This window comes from Fopius arisanus, unplaced genomic scaffold, assembly GCF_000806365.1.
Source record: "Fopius arisanus strain USDA-PBARC FA_bdor unplaced genomic scaffold, ASM80636v1 scaffold00169, whole genome shotgun sequence".
Classification (NCBI taxonomy): domain Eukaryota; kingdom Metazoa; phylum Arthropoda; class Insecta; order Hymenoptera; family Braconidae; genus Fopius; species Fopius arisanus.
Window position 1 is genome coordinate 179,706 of NW_011887908.1, and position 15,338 is coordinate 195,043.

The 15,338-nt window shown below is 34.6% G+C and overlaps 1 protein-coding gene across 4 annotated transcripts in view; it reads left to right on the forward strand.

Annotated features, from left to right (window-relative positions):
• Positions 1-845: 845 nt before the first annotated feature.
• LOC105272396 (uncharacterized) overlaps positions 846-15,338 on the forward strand; it is a 17,524-nt gene continuing 3,031 nt past the window's right edge. For 2 of the 4 annotated variants that reach the window (XR_892757.1, XR_892758.1), the window contains exons 1-6: positions 846-1,151; positions 3,318-3,534; positions 5,233-5,405; positions 8,088-8,153; positions 9,930-10,760; positions 11,453-11,545. Coding sequence is in view for 2 of the 4 variants with exons in the window: in XM_011314512.1 (XP_011312814.1) it covers positions 3,327-3,534; positions 5,233-5,405; positions 8,088-8,153; positions 9,930-10,760; positions 11,453-11,545 (1,371 nt within the window). In the remaining 2 variants the exon portion in view is untranslated. The remainder of the gene's footprint in view (positions 1,152-3,317; positions 3,535-5,232; positions 5,406-8,087; positions 8,154-9,929; positions 10,761-11,452; positions 11,546-15,338) is intronic. The other 2 variants (XM_011314512.1, XM_011314513.1) reach the window with 2 other exon arrangements.

Below are 15,338 nucleotides of genomic sequence, written 5' to 3' on the forward strand. Positions count from 1 at the left end.
GATATTTATGGGTCCCTCGGAACCTTTTTTTTCAAAGGTCCCTTTTTTGTTAACAAATTCGAAATTTGTTAAACAAAAGGCTGAAAAATCATGGCGCAAATGTATATTCAAACGATTCAGAGTCGTGTCAAGCGTCGCGATTTACTCTTCCCTCGGAACTTTTTTTTTAACGGGTTAATTTTTGTTAGATTCGTAATCTGTTGAACAAATTGCTGAAAAATCGTGGTGCAAATGTATACTCAAACGACTGAGAATTGTTTAAAACGTCGAGATTTATTGGTCCTGTCGAACCTTTTTTTTAATGGATTCATTTTTGTTAACAAATGCGAAAAATTGGTAAAGAAATGCCGAATTTGTTCACAGAACTGAATGCGTTAAATAAAAAGGTTCCGAGGAACCAATAACTCTCGACGTTTGAAGCGACGCTCAATCGTTAGAGTATACATATGCGAGACATTTTCTCCCCAATTTGTTTGACAATTTTTTGAATTTGTTGACAAAAGTGAACTCGTTAAAAAAAAAAGGTTCTGAGGGACCAGTAAATCTCGACGTTTCAGCTGATTCCCAATCGTTTGAGTATACATATGCGAGATATTTTTTCCCCAATTTGTTTAACAATTTTTTGAATTTATGAAAGTGACCTCATTTTTCATTCCGTCCATCGGTTATTTTTCCATCATACCCCCTCTCCGCTTTATATCGGATGTTTTCGTACGTCATGGTATCCTCGAATTATCGACTCTCTCGGGTTCACGCTCTGCCGAATTATTTACACTCTCGGGCTCGCCCTCTGCCTTATCCATATACTCATAGGCTCTGAAAATTATGCAAAAAGCAACCACGAGTTTTCTGGCCTCTTAGCTTTATATTCCGAGAATCGGGGGAATACGATGAGGGAACCGAGGGTGGGAGATCGTAGTGTCTTGCGATCGTTGTTTACTTAGTGTCCTCATCCCTTCATGCCTTCTTTGTTCTTCTCTCCTTCTCCCCCGGTTCGTTATTGCACGAGTTACTACGCAGTAGACAACACGTTAGTGTTAAGAATTTCCGGACTACTTCTTCAAAATCGCAAGACCACATCATAGAAAACAGTGTTTGTAGTGAAGTTTTCTTGCAGTCCAGACGACCTTCGAATCCTCCTTAAATCGCGGGTGAGTATCAACAATTTCCCAAAATTATTTTTCAATAATTTATGAACATTCGGGAGTGAGCAGGAGTGATCAACCAGGTTAAGTCAATTGAGTTTTTCGCCAAGTTTTCCACAAATATCTTAAAATCTGAGAAGTTTTGGAGATGTTCTGAAAAAACCTGCTACTTTTTGAAATTTAAAGATTAAAAAAAAGAAAGGTGTTTAAAAAATGAAGTAATGGCTACAACATTATCCCCAATGAGTATTTCCTGAAAAACAATTTAGATCATTTTTCAACTTCTAAAGAAGTTCTCAGAATAAATCGACAACGATTTTTGAACAATTTTATTCTACTAAAAAGTTTATTGGATTGGATTGGATAATAAATTGTTCCGACTTCAAAATAACTAATGAGTCAAAATCACAGATGTGTTTCTCCTAATTTTTTTATTAAAAATAGGAAGAGTAATAGAAATTATTCTTGAAAAATTTCATATTGGCCAGATTTATCTACAGTTCGTAATTTATTCTTTTGCAAAATAATTTTTCCAACGTGAAAACGTCAGCTGTCGGGATAGTTAATGATAATTTACCTTGATGATTTGATTAATCAATTGAAATATGTATTTCATTTTTTTCCCTATTTCTGAGGACCGGTACAACTTGAGTGTAGCTTTGGCAAGGTCTTTCTATTCCTTTCCGAGATTTTTTGCCTAGAGAAAGCCAGATGTTCGCCTAGCTGATAATTTATTTTTTCGGCTTTCTGAAGTTAAAAAAATCGTAACTGAAAATTATCAAAGAACATCCACAAATTTTCTCATGCCCTAGAAACACAAAAAAAAATATGATGCTGAATTTAGCTTTAAAACGAATAAAAAATCACTTAAAAGTACTATAACTTCGCGAAAAATGAATCGATTCAATTGTGCTTTGACTTGATGTGTTCACCGCGATAGCCTCTACAATCGCTGGTCATCCGTTTTGATGAAGATTTAAAATACAATTTTTCAAAGGCTAAACCATATTTTCCAAATACTTACCAGTCGATACCGGGCACACTATTAATGCTTTTGAAAAAAATCAAAACGAGCGTTTTTTCTACAGAAAAGTTTTAAATGGGACTTGTGCATTTTTTTCAAAATTTTTATTTTAATTACAGTACTATACATATATTTATATACAGTACTTTCGAATGCTATCATCGACTGCTTATTTCATTCTCGAAATCATACTCAAGAGGGGAAGTGAAATTTTTTTTTCAACGTTCAATTTATTTTTAATCAATATTTTAATTATATAATATAAAATTCAGTGAGATTGATGTTTCTATTATATACTAAAAAATTAATTAGAAATGAATCGAACGTTAAAAAAAAAAATAATGCACCTCCCCTCTGGAGTATGATTTGGAGAATGAAATGAGTGGTCGTTGATAGCATTCGAACGCTCCAGTCGGAGTGTAGAGATTGGCAAAGTTTTTTCACTCTCTTGGAAATTACTGTAATTAAAATACAAATTTTTAAAAAAATGCACAACTCCCGCCTTAAACTTTTCTGTAGAAAAAACCCTCGTTTTCATTTTTTTCAGAAGCATTAACAGTTTGCCCGTTAGCTACTGGTAAAGTATTTGGAAAATATGTTTTAGCCTTTGAAAAATTGTATTTTGAATCTTCATCAAAACGGATGATCAGCGATTGTAGATACCATCGCGGCGAACACATCACATCAAAGCACAATTGAAGCGATTCATTTTTCGCTGAGTCATAGCACTTTTAAATAATTTTTTATTAGTTTTAAAGCTAAATTCAGCGTCATAGAAAAATACCAAATTTTAATCAATTGATAAAGGAAATTGATTGTCGGTTAAGTACATAGGTGATTTCTGAGAAAACAGCACTGTACAAAAAATTAAGAGAACTCGTCAAGATCAACCTCGTATTTTGAACCGTCCATTTAATTTTTTTACTTTTCCTTCAATTAATCTGAGTGTGATTGAAGGTGAGATTGAACTTGCAATTTTTTCATTCAGCAATTAGTTAAAGAAAAACGAAAAATTCCTTCTACTCGTTTTTGTTTAATTTTGACATAAAAACTCGCCATTTTTAATTAAACAAGTTCCTCCCCATATGAACTAATCATGGCTGCGGTTAAAATTCCTTTCCAATAATACCCTCCGCTTGCTCTTATAGGTATTCGCTATGGCCAAGGTAGTCTACTGTGCCATCTGGCATCATTCAAAAAAAATACATGAACTCTGCCTACTATCCGAATTACGGCACAAGCAATGCAACGGTGGACAACAATTATCTGAGGAAGATCTTAAATCGCTAATACAAGATAAAAAATCATGTCGATTGATTTCATCAGAGGGCAAAGTACTATCTGTTGCAGTTTTGAAATCATCTGGTAAGTAGTTAGAAGCTGATAGATAAAGATACTACAAATATCAAATAAACAAAAGAATCAATGAAAAATATAATTGGGAATTCAGTAAAAACACCAACAAATAATTTGCTATACGAATTCGATGAAAGAAACTGAAATCCATCTTCCTTTCTTTAACCCTTCCTAGCGGACAGAATTTAGAATTGAACTCTCAAATATTTCCAGCAATTGAAAGAAAGTTAAGAGCTCGTTTAGAGTTGGGTCAAAGTCGGATTCTATTGTTCTTTCTCAACTCTAAACTTTCGGAAAGAGTTTAGAGTTGATATATTGTAATTTAATTTAAAATGTTTAAAACCTGTCTAGGAGGAGAGCAACATATGTTCTCTCAACTCTCAATTTTCGGAAAAAGTTTAGAGTTGAGAAAACATGTTGATCCCCCCTAGAAAGTTTATAAAGATTTGAAATTTAATTTGAAAACATCAACTCTAAACTCTTTACGAAAATTTAGAGTTGAGAGAATATGTATTGCTCCACCCCACTCCGAGAAAGTTAATAAACATTTTACATTGAATTTGAAAAAATCAACTCTCAACTCTTTCTGAAAGTTTAGAGTTGAGAAAGAACAATTGAATCCGACTTTAACCCCAGTCTAAACGAATTCTGAATTTTCTTTCAAACTGTGGAAATTTTAAGGTCTTAACGAACTCTAAACTAACTCGAATTGGTCTGCTAGGGACTTTCACAAACAACTTACGAATTCTACTGGACGTTCGAGACAAATTATATAAGAAAGTTGGTAATTTATTCTACACTCATAGCCTGGCTTAGTGATTATTATTAACAAATGAATTTAGTTGGTAGCAGGAGTCGATCTGTTCTTCTCAAGTGAACATTCGGATATAGTTAAGGAGTGCACATTTGAGGACCCTCCATTAACAATATATATACTTTCACTTTTTAAATGCGTCAGTCGTTAATCATTAACGAATATGGCCTGTCCCAGCCCGATTGACTGACTCGCGGGACCTCATATTTATTGTTCTCCAACGAATTCACACAATGTATAGACTTCCTCGATGAGATTTTCCAATTTTTTTCTCTGTTGCTTGTATGGTTCGCAAGATGTGGTCATGTGAAGTTTCAGAATTTTTATAAATCGGATTGTTTTGAAAAAATCAAATTTCTTGACTGAATCATTATTGTTTGATAGCTCAGTAATGAAAATTAATCGTCCGCAAAAGATTTTTTCGAATAAGTTATGATAAAAGAACTGAGAACGATTCAATTTTTTTTTCCTTGCAGAACGTTAAAAATATTTAATTTATGGCTAATTTCTCAGTACATCTTGAAAAAGCAGTCATTTTATTATAATCACGGTTTTCACCAATTTTTTTTGCAATTTTCTCCAGAAATACATATGCAAAACTACCGAAAGGAATTATCTGTGAAATAATTATGATGCAAAAGACGAAGGAATTAACTTGAGGAGCGCTATACCGAAAAACAAACGATTTTTTTTCAAGTTCTTTCAATAATGAGAAAATTGTGAGAAAGTTCAACTAAAACAATTATTCTAAGACACTAACACCATAGCGATCATTGGCGAAAACGTTAATAGATTACAGAATTTGAAGAATATAATCATTACTCATTTTCTATCTCATTATCCCTCTCTGTTATATTTCCGTGAAACACCAGTTAATAATGGATTCTTTTCAGAAAACAAAGAAGATATTGATAACTACCTTGTGGCATCAAAACGATTACCAAAGCCACCTAGACAGAGTTTCGAGCTAGTCGAAGATGAGATTCCTGTTGCAAAAAAAAAGACGAAAATTTCAAAGAAGCAAGCCGTGATGGGCAGGCAACGAAAGGCACTTTCTTATTCTCGTGTACGTATAATTGCACCATTCACCTTACAATTAATTTATTTCATAACTATATCGACGCCTTGAGTATAATGTTCAAATAAAAAAAATATCCAGTGACTTGGCTGAAGGCAGAGAGAAAAATACACAGCAATCCCGAGAAACTTGGTTGAAGATATGATACATGTCTTGTTCAGGTCCACCATTCCATTCTACTTGTTTTTTATTCGATTTTATGGGGTTCCTTCACCTGATTAAGGATCTGTTCACCCTTTTATCCGGAAACAATTAATGTAGGAGATATCACATTTAATACACCATTTTTTCTTTTTTCTTTTTTTTTCTTGTTTTTGGTGGACCTGAACTATAAATTTACGGACGATATTACTCAAGTCGAAAAATTTCGGTGGTTTAAGTCCTTAAAGTAGAAATCACCCAAAGTTCAGTAGGACTTAGTCATATAGTTGCATTCTCCAACCATTAATCGACAAATGACGAATCACTTGGTATACTTTTCTTCCTCATACGAGTTATTATCACCTGTTGGTTACAGAAAAAATATTAAATATCGAACAACGCCGAATGAGGTATTTTGTACCATATTGTAAGTCCCACATGCACTGAGAAATATGTTCATTGTTCTGTCGAAGATTTGTCGTTGTTCTTCTTACGGAGACTTGAATCAATTTCTCTGTCTAAATATTGATAAGTATATTGTTTTTGCAAGACAAATAATAGCATCATAAAAATTAATAAAAATCAGAGATGTATTCAACCCGGTTGAATTAGCTTAATGAGTCGTGCCGCCCATTTTCGAATTTTTCTTTTTTTGATTAGATAGGAGAAAATATATATTTTAAAAATTTATAATGCATACTCTCAAGCTGTGTCCAATTTAGTGGGAGTTTGTCTTTTGTTTCCCGTACTTCTGATGGAGTTCCAAAAACATTTGAACTTTTAAAGCGCGTAGGATTTTCGTATTTAAACTCGAAATATATAATTTCAGCCTAAAACCAAATCAAGCCTTTACATTAAATGGCCACTTTTTCCGCGTCTTATCATCATTTCTTTTTCATGTGGAGTTGAGAACCTCCTTCTAAACCCAAAATTAATCATTTTTTAATGCTTTTTTTTTACAACCGATGTGAATACACGAGCAGCACGGTGCCAACCAAGCTAGTCGACTAGTCCGTCGTCGAACGCTAGTTGAAAACGGTTAATATCATGATTCCCTTTGATTTCTCAATATTATTTAATCTATTTTTGTTAATTCATTACATTTTACTCACATATTCAAGAATTCTGAAATTTCACCGCATTTTTCAAAGAAGTGCCACTGCGCGCTATTATTATTATGTATTATTATTATCCTTAGAACGTTTAGAAAATAATGGTCTTTTAAGGGATTATTTCTATCTGTTATTCCGAAAGAAACCTAATCATTCCAAGCAGGCAAAACAGTTTTTCCTGTATTATCTGAAATTGCGGATTGTACGATGGTGCCGAATACTCGCTAAATACGCCCGGGCATTGTAGAGTGAATTCGGCAATGCTGGCCTAAATAACACATCGGTAAATGCCCGCAGAAATAACCAGAGTCACAATCCCCATGCAAAAATTTATTTTAAAAATATACAATTTCCGCCAATTCCGTATATTTTATAAATTAAAAAAAAAAACAATTTCATATATTTGTTCATGTAAAGTGGACCAATTACCATTTTTCAGTATTTTTCAAAATATAAATTTCTTCGCACAGGAAGTTCCCATCAAATTAAGGTTGGGTGAAAGTAATACTAGTGAAAGGATAACAAATATCACAAGACTTCGTGAAGTATACAATCTAGACAATTTCCTCAATTCTGATTTCGGCCAATCAAAATGCAGTATTCGGGGTTACGCGACAAGTTTCAATCCGGCGCCGGGGAAATTATAGATATAGATTGATAATTTCCTTGCAGCCTGTCAATTTTTTTCGACAAATTTGAGAGGTATTCCTCACTTCATGTTGGTGAAATGTGTCCCGTAACCCCAAACCGCACCCTGATCGGCCAAAATCAGAATTTAGGAAATTTCCTCCGAATACCCCTCGACCTCCAAAATTCATCGAATATTTCCCTCAAGTTTTCCTGCATATCAATGATCGGGATCAGTTTTTCAATAAAATCCCTCGCGCATCGCGTTCGTGATTTTAATCTGCAAAACTGCTCCCTCTCGTTGTTATGCAACAAAACATTCGGGAAATATCCGATAATTTTGGAGGTCTTGGGGTATTATAGCTGATAATTGTTTCAGTTCTTTTAGATCTTTTAATTCTATTATGTCGATTAATGCTGACATCAATAGGTTTAGAGTTAAAAACATAGTGAACACAAGACCTAAAATCTTCCAAATGAATAATAATTTGATAACCCATGTGGGAATTCGCTACTTTCATCTCTGCGGTAATTGGCTGCCATGTTATGGATACCCAGATGCGTTTAGGAAGTTTTAGAAGTATTAGTTTTGGGTAGTATTAGAGTCGCATCCAATGTGCGATACAATAGTGCGAAAGCATTATTTGAAATTGGTCGTAACAGTCTTTTTTTCGTGGATATTTTACCAATGTTTTATCTCTTCCCTCCGTAGATGACGAAGTTCATGTTACCTAGGTTAAATTCTACAATCTGATGTTGAATTACATTTTTGTTTATTAACAAATCACAGGAGAAAGCTGTACGAACTGCAAATTCCGTCAGGAGCTTAGACTCTCTTGTGATGACTACGGGATTTGTGAGTATTAGTTGCCACTATATAAAACCATTCTTCAACAGTTTCGTCTTCAGTTTCAACGTCTCATTCAATGTACAATTTGCCAGTATTTATTAGCAACTGCATTTTTACTGCAGCGTTTTCATTAGGTCCCAACGGATCATTTGATAATTATTGAGGATTATACATGCGAGTATACACACAATTTTCTAGTTATGATTGAATGTGAGTCTAGAGATGTTAAAAGATCAACATTCAATGAAAAATTGCAAACCGATTTTTATATTGATTAGAGTTAGATAGGTTTCTCGAAAAGCTAAATATGAAACTTGATCTAATCTAGGGGAACTGAAGGATATCGGAGGATATATTGCCATATTATAACATCAGCAATTTGCTAAGAGGAACAATGGAACTGCAGTATTACGAGGAGATGCGTCACCTCACTTTGCTGCCGAGTTATCAGATTTGGCGACTAACCAAAAATTTAATTGTTTGCCTCGGTGTTTTGAAAATTCACACAACACCGAGGATACGACTTTAATGATTGACTTTTTGATCAAACTGCATTTTTTAACTGGAAAACAGCACCGTTGGCCTTATCTGAGCAATTTAATTTTTGATTAATTGCCAAATCTGGTAACTCTGTTCTACGCTCCTATTCCCATTCTCTATCATTTCTAATTATGGACCCGAGGTACGAAGGAGTGATGGAGTTAGGATTGACTCCCTTGAAAAATAACTAAGTTTCTAAGGCTGAGAATGCCAGTCTTGATCGAGACATTGATAACTCTCCCAACAATTTTGGAGCCACATAGTTGATTACATGAGTATACGTAGTTCATAAACGTAATGATTATTTTAAAAAATTGATTTCCAGTGCTCCGTGTTTCTTGACAGTCAGTCATTTCATTAGTTTCCTAAGTCATGCTTTCAATTGTGGCGATCGCTAAATGTCTGAATGCCCTATTGGCCATGCTGTTGCTTCTCACATGCAAGGCTTTCTTTCGGTATTCATTGACAATTTATGGTGTGGAATATTATTATTACCCCCGCGATGCTTGACCCTCGCTGCATACGACCGTCATTCGAAACTCGTAAAGTATGACTCACACAATATATAAACTCAGCAATGATTCGTTCTAGTAAGGTATAACCCCGAAAATGCTCGATTCCTGAAACTTATGATACAGGCGAAACATAACTCCCATGAATAATTTAATTATTGATAAATTATCCTGTAAGAAACGTTTGATTTTCAATTTGATATTTCAAGACTGGATGACCCGTAATCAAATGAGACTTTATTTCGTTGTGGATCATTCAGTCTTGAATAATCATACATGGATATGGATGAATATGTATGGATCAAGCTCTAACTAATATATATTTCAACAATGAAAACCCGCGTAAGGCGATTCTGACTACGCAGGGTCGATATTCAACCTTGGATGAGTCTGTTTTCTGACATTTATATTCTCCTGATCTACTCATTTTTCCTATATGTTATCAATTTTTCGCACATATTTCATATATGTATAACAAAATCACTGTAACTGTTAAGTCGTGTACTACTTTAAGGTAATACTTTATCATCTTATTTAGACCATGCTCTCATTTCCTTATTTTTAAATAGACCGTGCAACCGTGATTTACATTTTAACTTCAAACATAAATTGCGCTTCAAAAGACGAAAAATACGGCTTCTTAAACGCATTTACATTCAGATTTTCCTGTGTGTGGAACATCCGATATACATTTGACACCATAACCAGTTTTGAATATTCATTTCTCTAGGAGAGGATGCCCGACAATGAACATGGTATGGACTTGTTACAAAACATCACCGAAACCAATTCTCCGACTCCTGAGGGACCTAAAACTCGTGCGAAGAAGAGGAAGCAGACGACGGAGAGCAGAGCAAGTTACAACCCTAAAAAATTCAAGGGGAACGCTCAAGATAATGAGAGACAGCTCCATAAAAACAAAGAATTAAAGTGCAATCAGAATGAAAAAAATAGTGACCCTCCGTCTCACGAATTGAACAGAATATGTTCAATTAACTCTTCAAAAAACCTAATCGACAAGCCAAATAAGGGTAGCTTTAATAGCATCTCAATTACTTCCGTGCAAACAACCAGTCTGGTGAGTCCTGAAGAACAGGAAACATTATCAGGCAGCGACAATTCCCTTGACAGAGAAATTAACAGAATCCTCGCGTATAGAAAGCCCATAAAACATCCATCCAGGAAAAACGACGACAATGAAAAATTTACTTGCAAACCTGGAAAATATCTACATGATAAAATCTCCTCAACTCGTCCAAGCATAAGGCAGAAACTTTTGATGAAACCCAAAGTAACAAATATCTACGATTTTACAAGTGATGAAATTGTCACCATGAACAAGCTGCGTAATAATCGCGTGGTAAGACTCAGGAATGCTAATGAGGAGGCTAACAAAGGTAAAGGGGCTAAAAGGGAGGACGACACTTCTGCGCAATACTCAAAATTTGATAAATTGAAGATAAACGCTGTGACAAATGTTGAGCCGGTAGAGATTGCGCTAACCGACGAGGAGTTACCCTTAACAAAGTCATCGCTTGATTTTGAAGAAAAGGAGCCAAAGGTACTTAGATAATAGATGTATTAGAACAATTTCTTAAGGATATGCAAGTACTTTGCTAAAGTTAGGAACTTTTTCTCCAATAAGGTTGCGTCGCAACTAACAAGATAACATCTGGCCATCACCATGATTTTTCGGATTTTTTATTATTAAATTAATTTTCGAGAGAATCCTTTGAACAAATATTGTGCACAATATTTCATTTCATTTGACAATTGAATTTCGTCGGTCTCACCTAAAAGGGCCAGACGGTAATACTGCACACTTATTCCATATAACATTTTCAGTTCGGTCCGAATAATGCATTAGACGGACATTTGCCGGACGCTATGAACATAGGGATCTTATATTTTGCTTTTTCTCCAATAAAGCTCATTTGATTCTCTTTCACTTTTCGATATAGACCCATGGACGCGCCTCACACTTAGAAAAATGGTTGACTAAATTTTAATCTACGTTAGTGGTTAATATTGCAAATCTCTTCATACCTGCCTCCGTGCGGTATTATTCAAGTGAAAATACCAAATGAAAAACTTTGAAAGAAAAAAATCGAGAACAGTGAGCTGTGAGAACAGATCAGTATAAACTGTGCATTTTTGTAACTTATGCATCATTTGAAATTAAGTCCGGATATTCAGAGATCGTTGCTTGATAGAAATGGCAATTCCTGATTTGTAACTTTGTTTATTTTTCAGGATCAACGTGAATCGTCCGTGGGAAAATCTCATGTAGGAGTATCTAAAGAAAGTAGGGACCATGCAAGGCATAAGACGGTAGACGGAGAAAGGGTACGTACAAAATGTTTTTTGTTACTTGTGCCAATTAATTTATGGAGGTAATAATGTTGCTTCTTCTTCTTCTTCGTGGAGGAGTTGTGTAACTTTTTTTTTTCGTCTCAATTTACCTGGGTTATAACGATTGAAAATTTATTGCTGGATTTCGAAATTCAATATGGAATCTATCTTCAATTTATAATAAATTGGAAGACTAATTGCTTGTGTTACATAATATTCCGTGCAGAAAATTGCGGAATTGAGATAACGCAAGGGATTTCCGTGTAGTGTGTAAGGCTCAATAATAATGTTAAAATCAACAGATATATTGAGTCCACAAGAAGGCAGAATAACAGGAAGTTATTCCAACATATAGTGGCTGTCTGTATATCAGATGGCTGACCGAATAAGTAGGTAAATACCGGAACAATCACTATACATAATCCACCAACAATAATGCATTTTGAACAGATTAAATGACGCTGAACATGCCGTTTTTTCTTCTATTTTTGGAGGGCTTAATAATCATCTCTCCGTGATGGTGTATACATGCTTCTATTGCATTCTTTTCGTGTATGCATCGCATGGGAATTCTGAAAATTTGCAACGTTTCCATTGACGTGGGGAATTTTTAGTTCTCGGTGTTCAGATAAAATGATTGGGTTATAAAATTTCACGGAAGAATTACACTAGAATTAATAGTGTCCATTGATTCCATAATGATCATTAACCTTTGCAAAGACGAAATTCTTTGAAATTTCAGTGGAACAAAACGTAAAAACCCAAAGAACCAAAATAAATATCATCAATAGTACTTGAAGTATTCAATGAGTCTGTAAAAGCACACAAGCTGTCCATGAGGAAATTATTAAAACAGTATGGAGCTAATACCATCGACATCTCGAGCTCAGTGCTTAGCTGACAGTTGTTGCACCTAAACTTTGGGTTGCCAGTATTTCATTCAAGAAAGTGATTTGAAAAAAAGAACAATTAACATAACGAATTACCGTTTAGAAAGACCTAGTCTACTCGACGAGTAGTTGTATTGGATTTCTATCGGAACTCTAATGAAAATTTTACTAGTTTTGCGCGATTTCATTAACTAACTCTGCTATTTCACTTTACTTTTCTCACTAAAAAAAAAATCTCGTAGAAATCATTAAAGGGAAACTATTAGAATTTCAGCTTTCCAGAAACTTTTTTCTCTGCACACTTTTTTTATAACCATTTTTATAAGCAAATATTTCCTATTTCAGTTTGCTTTTCTCTATATGAAATAATTGCATAAAGGAGCCGAGACAATTTGAATTAAAAGTATATTGATTTTTTTTCGAAACTATTTGATATTGGACATTGTTATTGAAGAACAGGCACGAATAATCACCGCCGAATTTCTCGCATTTTCTACACAATGTGTCTTTTTCAGCTAAGTTCCTTTGAGTTAGTTAAAATACTCGAATTTTATTGAGCCGATAATTTCCTCACATTCTCATCACATTGTTTTTTTTCAATTTCTCAAATTCCCGCTTTCACTGTTTCTTTTGATATTAATTTGTTTATAGTCCAATTTTTTCCTCATATTTATTTTCCGTTGAATTTTGTCTTAGCCAGATTCTAACCTTCATTTCTCTTCATCGAGATGACATCTCTACTGTCAGGGTTTCCAACCGACCTGAAAACCTGAAAAAGTCCTGAAAAGTCAGGAAATTGCAAAATTTTTCTGAAATGTTCCAGTTGACGTTTTTTTCCTCTTCAACATGACCTTCTTTAAATGTCTCTAGCAGGGGGATTCAAATTTTCTTTCTTTAATCTTTTTTTAGTTTTTCACCAATAATTGCTGAATTTCTGTATGCGAATGTTAATAGCAGTCCGTACGTTAATCTTGTTTCTGTACATGGAACAGTACATATCCACTCAACCATTGAAATTGCTTCGTGTTTCAAAATTTGTAATTGGCTTTCTCAACATTAAGTATTATAGAAATGAAGAATTTCTGTAAATACATTACATCAAGATTCGTGAAAATAACTGAATTTTTAAAAAACCGATCTTGCAAATGAATCAACAGATTTGAATAAGCAAAAATGGGTTTCTCGTTGGTTTTCAAACGCATTCTGAATGAAATTACTCTATTATGGCGAAAACATTCAATAACATATTTTTACATTTATTTAATATTCAAATTCCATTATTGGCAATTTGAAAATTGATTTTGATCATTTTCGGAATGGTGATAATAATACTCAATTTTTCCACACCAACTTAAAGTGAAACTCCGAAACTCCCATGGTGGCCGATTTGATATGGAATGTCCTGTACGTTCTGCAAAAAATGACTTTTATTACCGTAATATACATTTTTGATAGGGCTGACGCCGTGTGGGAAGTCAGTTTCTGCCAATTGTGTCAAGTCTTTTGATTCAAAACTCCAAAATTGTTAAAAATAAACAGGCCTTCTTCTGATGTTGAGTCAAAAAAACCAGTTATAATAAACTTACGAAGATTCATGATTATAAGATGAAAAATTTCCATTAAATAAAAAATGTTCTCAGTCCCATTATGACTAGATAATTCCCTATAATGACGATGAGCGGCTTTTCAATATAGAAGTTCCTTATTTTGATTCAAAAAAGTATTTTTTTTCCATTGTTACTCTGGAATTAATATGAATTACCTACGTATACATGTGAGTCGACCAGGCCGAAACATAAATATTTGCAACCTGAAAACATAATTTTAGATGACACAGGTAGACATTCTACCTCCTTTTGTCCATTTGGTTACGATGTCATTTTATTCCGGTCTTTCCTACAGAATAAATATGTAAACTCAGTATTTCATCTCCGAAAGTTGTTTCTGTATATGAAAAAACTTCCTTTTCACTTGGAAAAACCTGCAAAAGTCTTTAAAATAAATGCTGACTTACGATGATTTACGGATGAGCAATTTATGTATTGCTCAATTAATATGTTGTCGTGCCATGGGTTACCATTTCGTTGCATACTGATAGAAGGATTAGGTTAATATTACACAGGCTCGTTAAATATATCCGAATGGCGCAGTTAAATAGTACCAACTTAATCGAGCGCTGATAGTTACAGAACGACCATGTTAGAAGTTTAGGGTGGGCCAACTGGACGCTTCTTTTTTTTATATTCATGTTTTTAATAGGGACTTGTCAAAATCTTGAAAAGATTCTCGTGAAGTGATGTTAAAAACCAGATCGGGGATTTTAACTCAGTAAAAGCCCTGTGTTTCCGTTTTTCACCTCTAATCGTCCGTTCCCATTTCTCTTGCGGCACCACCGTGAAGTATTACTTCACAAAAGCGGTTTTCTGCTGTATGCTCTTCTACTCTTTTCATCCAATGTACATCCTCCTAACCTGCTAAGATGTTGTTTGTGACTAGGACGTTCCAAACCGATTTTTCACCGATACTGCAACCTCAGTCGGCGTATCCACGATATCCGTGAATGGAGCGAAGGATAAGCTCGGTGGGGCGTAACACCTGCAGTATGACAATAGTATTTTATCTGACGAGTAGGGAAATTACATTTTCTCCTCGGAGCACAAAAAATTAGACTTGCCTGTCGCCTCGCGGGAGGAAAAACTAACAGTGCGCCCACGTCACAGAGGAAACACTCTCCTAATCACCTTATTTCACGGCTCTCTTATTTCACGTCTTTGGATTACGAAACTACTATTTCGGTGCTTTTTATGTTTCCTATCTCAACTAAAAGCAAGAGTCCAAACCCTTCTGATACTTATCAAAACTGTCGTTAACCACGCGTGATCGAAATTTTTAATGTT